General features: G+C 40.3%; 1 protein-coding gene across 4 annotated transcripts in view; it reads left to right on the forward strand.

Annotated features, from left to right (window-relative positions):
• The window catches only part of LOC117553381 (protein shisa-8), a 154,499-nt gene that overhangs the window by 123,590 nt on the left and 18,833 nt on the right, over positions 1 to 12,076 (forward strand). For all 4 annotated transcript variants that reach the window (XM_034227281.1, XM_034227278.1, XM_034227279.1 and 1 more), the window contains one exon: positions 11,768 to 11,884. In XM_034227281.1, coding sequence (XP_034083172.1) covers positions 11,768 to 11,884 — 117 coding nt within the window. The remainder of the gene's footprint in view (positions 1 to 11,767; positions 11,885 to 12,076) is intronic.

Consider the following 12,076-nt stretch of genomic DNA (forward strand, 5'->3'; position numbering starts at 1 on the left):
AACGAGAGTTTCTTCACCTCTCTAAATTCCTGCAGCTGTTAGAGGGAGCTGGAGATGATTATGCAACACACACACACACACACACACACAAATTGCACGTGTGTACCAATGCAGACACACACACACACAGTCAATTTGCAGCACACACAAGGCTACGGGATTCCTCACGATCACACAGAAAGAAGAAACCAAAGCACACACACACACACACACACACACACACACACACACACACACACACACACACACACACACACACACACTGTAGAGTTATATTTGTATTTATTCATGTTAGCAAACTATGGATAAGCTTAAAATGGGAATAATTTGGGTAAAACTGTGAGCTGCATTTGGGGCCTGTTGACATGTGTTTTTGAGGACAAAGGAAGATGGGGGAAGGTGAGAGCATGTCCTGATTTGCATTCAACTTAGATCTAGCTGCAGTGGTTGTGATGTTAAGAGAGGTCCCTTGGGTTTCTATGGTGCTTATCAACAGTAGCAGTTAAGTGAATACTGTTCAAACAATACCTGTGTTTGTGTTTTATATTGATTTCTCTGTTTTATCCTTTCATAAATGTAAGGACTACAAATGGCTATAAACATTCTGGGCTGGTTGGAGTAAACAGGGTTTTATTGCTCTGTGGGGGAGGTGTAGGTATGCAGGCCTTGAGACCTTTTGTTGGAAAGTGAGCCTGTTTGGTTTCCTGCTGCGTTTCCTGCTGCGTTGCGTCTCCCAATGAGATGACCTGAAAAGATGACCAGCTGACCTAACACCAAACCCCTCCTTCTTACTCTGGTATATATCCGGTGGATCCCTGGCGTTCGGCCTCTTCTTCACATGCTGCCCTCGGGTGAAAGTAGCTCTGTAGTATGCGGACTAGAGCAGGAGTAAGCCGGCATTACTCCTTAAGCATTGCAATATAACTGTAATATATCATGTTGTATTGTAATGATTGTATTGCATTGTCATATTGCCATTAAAGTAGATTATTGTTAACGGTTACTTTGTAGATATGGATTCCTTCCTGTATTATAACCAGCTTCATAGGAACGCGCGGAGATTTGAAAAGCGGACCAGTTATCCCTCCAAATCTCCAACAACACACACACAGAACATCAGCCAGCGTTCGTGTGAGTTTTGGAGGATTTTGCAGTACAATTACCTCTTTTGAATAATTGAATCCTCAGAAGTTAAGTAGCGCTGGCCAGGGGTGTGCTTTGTTGTTCCTTGAAGAACAATTAGAGAGAGAGAGAGAGAGAGAGAGAGAGAGAGAGAGAGAGAGAGAGAGAGAGAGAGAGAGAGAGAGAGAGAGAGAGAGAGAGAGAGAGAGAGAGAGAGAGAGAGAGAGAGTCAGAGGGGGGTGGAGGGAGGATGAGTCATGGTGTCTTTGAGGGGGGCCAGCGGGACTTCAGACGCCTGTCAGAGTTAAAAAAGCTCTTTGTAGATAATGAAAAAATAAATAATGGAATAAAGAGATTCACTCATACTGTTTGCTCCACTGTTACATAACACGCACATGCAAGCACAAGATAACGCATACACCCTTGTGCATGCAGAGGAGCACTAATTATCACACACACACACACGAACACACGGTATGACTACATTGAGTCACAAAGAAAATATATGTGTGAGTAAAGAAACTAAATGTTCTCCTGTATTAATTCGTAGGATGCTTCTTTTTTTAAATTATGCCTGACAGGTTAAGCAGCCAGACTGGATGTATGAAATACGGATTAACAACAAAGTATTTTTAATTAAGAAACAGGGAAGAGTTAAAGGATCAAAGCTAGTCGAAACGAGGGGGTAAAGGATGCAGAACTTAGAAATAAACTACCATGAAAAGCTCATTACAATTAAATATCAGCAGCTTCTTATGGTGCTTTTCAGTGTCAAGTGTGTCCTATAAAGTCAAAGGAACGATGAAGGATTTGCTAGTTTCTTATTAGTTGCTATATTCACTCCGAACAGGTAAACGTTAGATGAGCTATGAACAAAAAAACCTAAGCACCCCATCATTCCAGTCTAAAGTAGGTTAATAATTAATATGTACTTAGGCATAACAACTTATTTTAATCTCTTACATAATAATAACTCGAGGCTAATAACGGTGTTCATTGTGCTGAAAAGAGACACTCGAGATCTCAGGGGCTTTTGTTATTGTGTCAGCGGTGCTGCAAACAGCTGCTTTACATTTGGGATGAAGGATGAAAAGCACAAGGGACATTATCAGCTCTTTTTGTCATTTTTCACTTTTTATCTTCCTCCCATCTCACCTGCTCTCCCCTGTCATTCCCCTTCATCAACTCTCAGTCCTCTACCATCTTTCATTTCAGTTTTTTTGACATATCATTCACATCGGTTACAAGGACTTGACAGTAATCTACTGAGTGACCTACTTCATTTTTCCCTGGACATTAAAGGTCCCAAGTCATGGCCATTTCTACTGATCATAATTCCATTGTTGAGGTCTACTAGAATAGATTTAAATTGTGCACTTTTCCAAACTCACATTGGTTTCTCATACAGCATCTCTGTAGTATGTGTATTCACCAGGTATTCACTCTCTGTCCTAAACGGCTTGTTGGAGCTCCTGCCCCCCCCCCTCCCTGTGAGCCCAGTGTGCTCCGATTGGTCGGGACGTTGCGAGGCTCGTTGCTGCGAGGAACGGACAGGTTTCCGGGTCGGCGATACAGCGAGAACAAGCTAAACTCATTCTGAGCACACACACTCACAGTCGAAGTCAAAACAATAAGTGTGGCTTGATATTGAGAAAGAAAAAGGTTTATAACGCTGTGAGAATGGGTCTGCGGAGAGCATTTCTCCACCATCCCAACTTGTCTATTACCAGCGTTCAAGGAGCTCTATGCAAGTCAATGGGACTCCCTTAGTTAGCCAAGGGGTCCTGGTGTGTGAGGTGCTCCACGGATTGGTCCATTTGGTCATTTGTTGTTGATCTGGGTGTTCACACGTCACAGAACCCAGGAAGTAAACGAGGCGTTCTGGGGCAGCACAGACAGGTCTTCTCTGTGTTAGAGTTTTACTCGCTACAGGGTGTTGAAAAGTGCTATATAAATAAACTTGCCTTGCCTTGCCTTGCCTTGCCTTACTTTGAGGGTTTGTGACTCTGCAGACCGTTTACATGCACACAAACCTTCAGAACACACAAGGGGACGGGTAATAACCAGAAAAGCATGACATGGGACCTTTAATAATTTTGCTTTAAGTTGCACTCACATGTAAAATGGGATAAAAGGTAGTTATACCTGCGTTATATAACTGTGTTTTCCCTAAGCTAAGCGGATAATTTAGCATATGTCTATAGAGAGGCGAAGTCCCGCCCATCTGCTTCCGACCCATGGGACCTTATTTCGGAAAAAGTATGTATTGAATTCAATGGAGAGAGAAAACGTATCTTTTGATCCCGTTTGATGTTTGTCAATCTTAAAAAATCGTTTCCATGTCAAAAAAGTCACAGTTTGTCGTAAAACTGTTGAAATATAAGACTATGAAAAATACGCAACTAGAAAGACTACAAATCCCAGAGTCCCGGTCCCGCATGCTGGCTCTCACGGAACCGACTAACTCCCCTTGTGTGTATGCACAGCTCTCAACGTGCCCCCACTTGGAGGGATTTTCACCTCTTTTAATACTTTCCGCCTCATTCTGAAAGAAAGAAGTGAAATGTTTCAACGTGACGGCCGTCTTGGTGTTGGTGCGAGACGGGAGATGTAGTTCATTGAGCGGTTTCACACAAAAAAGTGTTACTTCACAGTTTTACGACACATTTTTATTTTTTTGACTTGCAAAATTATCTTTTAAATTGACAAACATCATATGTGTAATTCGTGGCACAATTCAAACGGGATCGAAAGATAATCTTTCTCTCTCCATTGACTTCAATACATACTTTTTCCTAAATAAGGCCCAGGGAGGGACTTCGCCTCTCTATTGGTTTTGTCTCTTCGCTGTTATTATCCTAGCTCCTTCATCTGAAATTAGCACACGGTTCAACACGTGGCCAACACCAAATGATTTAGTGGTAAACGTAGTAAAACATTTGGCAGCTAAAGAGCAAGATATTTCCCTGGTAGCAACCAAAACAGAGCAGATCTAGAGTACACATCTAACTATCATTGCCAATACAAATAAGACTCCAAATAAATGCTATAGTTGCTGAATGTCTGCTGGAAGTCTAAAAAGAAAACATTTTGTTAACATGTTCTTATATCAACTTTATAATCCCACTATATATGTATGTAGTGTTTGAATTGTTGTTGTGCTCATTCAAGCAAAGCAGGTTCAAGTACTTCATATAAATTAATAATATAAATATCTTACTGATACTCTTTTCTGAAGGACCTAGTTAATGAATAATATGCTCCTTACATCGTCACACTATGGGTCATCAGGGGTTTTTCTAGAAAAATATAGTATGAGGGCGCTAACGTCACTTCCTGCCAAAATGATGCATTAGTGCGAAGCGGAAAATAATAGTTTCTTCTTGTCTGAATATATATTGCACCTCAACAACAAATACATCCAGATTCACGTTTTATTTACTTCCTCCACAGAAAAAAGGACAGAAAAATAAATAATTCAGAAATCACAGTTTCACTGTAAGCCTGCTGCCTGCCACTCGACTACCAGCAGACCGACCTATTTATTCAGAGCTCCGTAAAAACAAAGCTGTCTCTGCCGTCTGACGGTCTATTCGACACCATTTTCATATGTTTGGAGTAATTATACAATGTTGACCAACAGAAATATTGTTTTCTGGCATCACTTTAAAATGTTACGGGGGGAAATCGGCATTTTGGTATGAAGGCGCACGCCAAAAGTAAGAGGGTGCACCTTGGTCTTTTTAACAATGCAACTGTAAGCGTCTTATTTAATAGTTTCTATAGCAGGGGTGTCAAACTCAAGGCCCGGGGGCCAAATCCGGCCCGCGACTACATTTTATGTGGCCCCACAACTAGGGCTGCTCGATTATGGCAAAAATCATAATCTCGATTATTTGGGTCAATAATTGATATCACGATTATTAAAAACGATTATCCATTTACTTTGAAAACATCCATTTATTGAAAACATATAATTCAACTGAAAAACCAATAAAACAAATAATTTAAAATATATATATTTTATTTCGATTATGTTGTTTTCATAAGTGTTCGTAATTGCGATTAAAATATGATTAATTGAGCAGCCCTACCCACAAGAGCCTGCAAATAATATAATATGTTTGTTTTACAGAAGCACGATTCGACTTTTTTCTCAGATTTGACTTTTTTTTCAAAATGTCACTTTCTTTTCAAATCGTTTTGTGACATTCTCACTGAAGAGACTTGCAATTAGTTGCCCTAGACTTCTGCTTTCAGACCGAGTTAATTATTAACCTATCCGATAATAATCCAATGCAGAGGCAATGATGTAATATAATACATTATTTTATATATATTAAATATTTATATATGTATTTTTATATAGTCTTAAAGTTACAACCGGCCCTTTGAGCTCAACCATAATGCGAATGTGGCCGTGATGAAATGTAGTTTGACACCCCTGTTCCAGTGTATTAAATCAGTGTGTCATTATAAGACTTCACTATCTCTCAATACACCTTCAGAATATTAGCTGTGTAAGCCTTAAATCCTTTTCTTCCTTATCTCCTCCCTCCATTCATTTACTACCTTCCTTTAATTCACCTTCCCCGACCATCTCCCCACTGGGGGACATATCTGACCATGGCGCCTTTTCACTTCCCCGACCATCTCCCCACTGGGGGGGAGATGGTCGGGGAAGTGAAAAGGCGCCATCCGTGCTGCATGTTTATTACCAGTGTGGCGCTCCACTGCGTTACGTATAGTGCTGAGCAGACACAGTCAAAGTTCAATGCTTCCAATGTGTGGGCTGAAGGCAGAAAGAAAATAATGGTGTTTTCTCGGGATAAGCCCTCGTTTACCCTGCAAATAGAGAGTGTGTGAGAGAAGGAGAAGGGGCGGGGGGAGGGTGGGGGATGACAGAGAGACTTTCTCATTGGAATCAGTGTACTGAAATGACTCCATTTAACACACACAGGCGAGAGCGAGGACAGCAGGGGAGAAGTGTGGGCTAGCAACAACTCTTACTAGTCATTTCATCACTCACTCAGTTGTCATTGCGAAGTTAAATATTAAAGCATTTGTGCAACTAAAGACAACCGACAAGGATATTTTATTACATTACTGCGTGTTAAATGTAGTCATCCAGGAAATAAACGTTTACTTTTCATGCTAATTTGCATGTTTATGTGCTATAATAAGGTAGAGGATTTAATAAATGAAAGGTGGATGAGTGTGCTCCACACGTTGCTTTCATTGCTTCGACACAACAGATGGTGTGCCTCACACTCACTGAGGGGAAATAAGAGATAAGACGAGGTACAGGAAGACGAAGGTAAGTGAGAAAAGAAGGATGGAGGCAGAGAAGAAGAGGCATATGACCAGAAAAGTAACGGAGAAAAACTGTGATAAAAAGAGATGGAGAGATAAATATAAAAAATGGGAAGAAGGAAGGCAACGCTCAGCTAAGCAGCATCTGCTCGTCCTCTTTGGATGTTGTTGGCGTGATTTAGAAGGACTGCAGCACGATATACTCCGCAACACCTTAAAGTAATGTGTGCGTGTGTTTATTTCAGGCACACTGAGAGGTATACTAATGAAGAAGGCCCATATGTTACACACATGCCACCCTCTGAAAGCCCTATCATGCAATGGGTATAGTTACATGTTCCAGGTTAAGGTTATATCTACCTCTTTCAGCAGCAGCAGCAGCACACTCAGTTTAATTATGATCATTTCCATTAGCTTGATAAAATCACACGCTGTAAGGCTGGCGGAGAAATTGAAATACATCTGGCGCAGCTCCTCAATATTTGAAGGAAATCTTTATTTGCTGTTGTTTCATGCAGCCCATAGCCTAAAACAACAGACATATTTTCCTTTAAATAATATGGAACGATAGTGGAGTTATTTTAAAGGTGCAATCAATGCAGAGTCAATCGTGTTATTTAAAGTATTAGTTTGGTATTTTGACATGGGTTAGTATCTGAGAAGACAACAAACGTTACTGCACTACATAATTAACTAAATCTTAAAGCTAATTATAATTGAGTATAAAAACTGTTCTGTCTGTTGGAACAATAAATACTTCAGCACATTACTCTCTTTATACATTATATAATGTCATTTTTTACACTTGTTGATTGTGTTACCTTTAAACAGAGCCAGCTATGCTAAGCCAGCTATGCTAAGCTAATCAGGAATATGCAGATAGTATTTGGATGATCTAAATCAATCCAAATCCGATTTATTTTGAATTTTTATTAATTAATGCTTTAATTAGTTGAAAAAATGAGACACTCAGAGAAGTAGCTTGTTTATTAAACCAGAATAGCTGGTCCACCTTCATTCCTGTAGCTAAGCTAACTAGCGGCTACCTGTAGCTTCTTCATATTTAGCGTACAGTCATGAAAGTGGCAGAAACAGTGAATGAGCTCAAATAGAATAGCTAAATCATTCAGATGTGCAACAGTTAAAGTGTTCGTAGTCGTGAAATAATACTGGTTGCATGCGATGAGTAAAGAAGACACATGTATGATTTGTAGCTTCTGCTCTAATAATTGAACGTGCACATTGGCCAACATGTAGTCCAGTCACCCAAACAGCTGGTGCAGTACTTTAGCAACACGTCCTCTCTGTAGGGAAGCATGGTATATTTACTGGGGCCTATCGTGGGAAATTAATATTATTAGGTATCAGTATTTCCTATGCGATTTTGAGAGACCATGGTGAGTGGACATTGGACCCCCCGGGGGGCTCTGAGGTAATGATCCCCTGGGAGAACATTTGATACATTAGTGCACTTTGAGAGCACAATTAAGACGTTAGGGACTTTGTACTCTATTAAACAATTTCTAGTTAACAATGTGTTGCTTTAAAACCTATTTTAATACAAACACATTGTTAGTATACATCTACAAATGTTTCATCTGCAGACTAAGCAGCGGGTCGCTTCAGGTTCTGCTTCAGTATTAAGTATTAAATTATCTCCTTGGACTGATTATGTCAAATCATTTCATTTGAATCATTCGGAAAAATGCTTAAATATGCAAAGCTAGGTAAGGGATGAATGTTGCTCATAGCCCAGAAGTGTTTTGATGTACTTTACTACCTTTTTACAGTTTTAGAATTAGACAACAGTGATATCATGTGTTTCCATTTCAGCCTTTCTTCCTCTTTTTACATGAACACCAGGTTATGATCTGCTTCTTTTTTTAAATGCAACATAATTAGTCTTATCCGTATCGGCTGTGAGCAGCAGGTAACGTTATCGGTTGAAGAAAATCCAAATGATATCTCCTTAATTAAAAGACATTGTTGTATAAGTTGTCTTCTCCTTCCTGGCCTCCTCTAACCTCTTCTTGTTTTCTCCCTCTCCTCTCCTTTCCTCACATACTTACATGAAATGATGTGACATATACGCCACTTGGCTGTTCATCCAGTGTGCCCTACAGTTCCATAAGTGCACTCATCTTAGCCTGCGTGGCTAACAGGACTCAAACTCCCTGCTAGTTTTGTGTACAATGCATTAAACAACGCAGGAGTCTCCATCTCCCTCCATCTATTCCCCTCTCCTCTTTCCAACCATCTCGCTCTGTGTGTGTGTGTGTGTGTGTGTGTGTGTGTGTGTGTGTGTGTGTGTGTGTGTGTGTGTGTGTGTGGTGTGTGTGTGTGTGTGTGACAGTAGTCATGTCAGAGTAAGGCTGGCTGAAGCCCTTGCAGCAGTCTGCCTCTTTGATGTTGAGCCCTGCTGAATTAGGCCATCACCCAGTGGTGCTCTGCTGCCTGCCTGCACACACACAGCCTCACACACACAGTGCACTTGCAAACAAAAACAAATGCATGCTGCAAATCACACAGAAGTCGTGAGCGCACACATGCAGGTCTCAAAACTCTGCACTAAAACACGTCTGAACACTCCCCCCCTCACACAGTCTCCCTCTCACGCTCATTGAGAGTCACATTCATCTACCCTAAGTCCTCATTTCCTTCTCCACTTCTCTTTAATAAACATACATTTGAATTCTTATGAGTGTTTCTCCTCCGAGGCCTCCATACTATAGTACATCAAAGAATGCACACACACTCATGAACACTCATACACACCAGCACGGGGAAAATGTAGGACATTCAGAGAGAATTTATTCACGAATACAGAATACAGGGGAAATGTATTCGCTTTCAATCTGCTCCCTCCGTAAGAGATTATCATTCCCTAATTTTAATTACGAATACTGTAGGAGTTTAACCAATTCATTAAAAACACTCCTACAGTGACAGTTATGTAAAAAGGCATTTCTATGTGTGATTTTTAAAGTAAGAAACATTTTTAGTGTCAGCTGATGGGCACACCAGGTTCACTCTGAACTCTTCTACTCTCCTGCATCTTTAATGCAGAAATGCCCTTTTCAATTGTCATGTTCACAAAACTTTTTGCAGAAGTTATTGGCCCTGGATAAAAATACATGAAATGGGAAATAGTTTGAGACATTCAGCAGTTTCTATCTTGTTTCAATCCTAACAGATAACGTGGACCTTTTGTTGCACATTCCTGATCCCATACCGTGTCTCAATGACTGACGTGTGGGATGTGGCAGTCGCTCAGTCTGTAGGGACTTGGCTAGGGAACTGAAGGGTCATCGGTTCAAATCCAGATTAGACCAAATATACGGAGCATGGACTGGTAGCTGGAGAGGTGCCAGTTCAACTCCTGGTCAAATGTCCTTTAGCAACAACTGCTCGGACAACCTTGTCAATTATAAATGAATATAATAGAATCCTTTATTGTCATTATACAGGTACAATGAGATGAGTACCAACACACATTCATACTTCAATATTCAGATAAAGTTAAAAGTGCATGAATATCGGTTTAAGTAAAATAAATATGATTGAATGTGTGAAAATGCATGTGTTTGTGCATATCTGTATTTGAACTATTCGGTAAAGCTATGCATGTACGATAACAGATTGTAAAACTGAATTTCCCCGTGGAGATTAATAAAGGGTCATCTTATTTAGCACTATATTGTCAAAACACGCTTATCTCTGTCTCTCTCTCTGGTGGCTAGGAACAGCCCTGTGGTCAAACTGGAGACCGGCCAAGGACCTTTCCATCAATTACTTGATTTTTCTTTCCTTCTTTTTTCCCTGTCTATCTCTCCCTTCACTGTCTTTCTGCTCTTTACTCCATCTCTCTTTCTCTGCCTTGCTCTCTCTGTTCGTCTCATTATTTCCACTGTTGTTGGCTGGCTAGAAGAACTCTTGAGAGCATTAATATAGGTCACCTAAAGAGTAAAAGCCCTTCTTTTAAATGTTGATATTTATCCCTCAAAAGAAGACAAACTATTCTTTCATGTGTTTATTTACTTGAGGCACCTTTACATTTCTATTTTTAAAGTGTTGGTGGATGAGAAAGTGAAGATAGCAGGTGGTACTGGCGGTTCACATTAGACAATAACAAGCCACATTTCACACGGCAACACAAACGTAAAATTACACACACACAGTCCCTGCCCTCCACGCCGCACACAGCGTGTCATCGCCGCATATCAATTACACGGAGAAGTGAAGATCTATTTCTAATTCAATCAGTCAGCGCTGGTGTCACATCGCTCGCTCTGCGTTTCCCCGCCGCCTCGTTCCCACTGCTCAGCCTTCGTGTGTGTGTATGTATGTGTGGCTGCATTCCAAATGACATACTTTTTAATTTGAATTTTTAGCAAGTACATTACATTATTATGACATCTCATTTCATTTAGCGGATGCTTTTATCCAAAGCTACTTACATTAAGTGCAATCAACCATGAAGATACAGGATTAAAATAGCAGGGATCCTGTAAGTCCATTAGCTTCCAATAAGCCACACCGATTTTAGTGCTACTTCAATGGGTCAAACCTTTTTTAAGAGGCCCTATTATTAATGTTGGGGTGATCACTTTCCTGTAGTGTTGTTTAGGTTTGTGTGCATGTATCTTCTAGGCTAAAATCCCAAAGCTCCCTCCATACACATGGGATCACATGATCTATAGCAAAATTGCTAGAATGCAGGTTATTAACAGATGATCAAATCCTGAGCCATAGTGCACCAAAGCATCCAAATATTAGGCAAGGCAAGGCAAGTTTATTTATTTCGCACCTTTCAACACAAGGCAATTCAAAGTGCTTTACAAAAAACGAAAGACATTAAGAAAATGGCATTTAAAATCAGTCATTAAAAAGAAAAGATAATAAAATAAACATTAAAAGAAAAAATACATGGATAAATGTTACAGTGCAGTTTATGTAGTATGTCGACTTTCCGTGTGTGAATTCTAGCGGTTGGCATTTAAAACGTCTCTGTCCTGGGAAATTTGCACATCTGAAGGCTTTATGAATATATTTATTAATTTAAGCAGAAACATTATGTAACGAGGTATGCGCAAATGGTTCTGCAGCCTCAGCTTATCATTGCACCCATTCTGCAGAAAGAGAAACGTATGTCTCTCTGGATACATTTAGTTTTAAGGACTCCTTAAAGCCTTCAGACTTTAAATTGTGAAATATTGTTTCCCCGTCTTGACAATTTTCTCAGTCTCTCACATTTCCTCTGGCTGAGATTTACGGAAATGGATATTTTATGTGAACAACAATTAAAATGTTTAATGTTCTGTCTCTTTCTCAGATCATAACCACTTGAACAACGCAGCCTTGTCTCCCCTGGGTCCCGCCATGGCCTTGTCTCACCCTCACAACAACCTGGGCATCGGCTTCAACAAGTACACCTCGCTCAAGGCCGTGGGTGAGTAGGATTACACACACACACACACACACACACACACACACACACACACACACACACACACACACACACACACACACACACACACACACACACACACACACACACACATACACATACCATGGCATGTATACATCACTTCAGGGGACATTACATTGACTTACATGCATTTCCTGGAGACTACTCCTAACC

Source organism: Gymnodraco acuticeps, unplaced genomic scaffold (genome assembly GCF_902827175.1).
Source record: "Gymnodraco acuticeps unplaced genomic scaffold, fGymAcu1.1, whole genome shotgun sequence".
Classification (NCBI taxonomy): Eukaryota; Metazoa; Chordata; class Actinopteri; order Perciformes; family Bathydraconidae; genus Gymnodraco; species Gymnodraco acuticeps.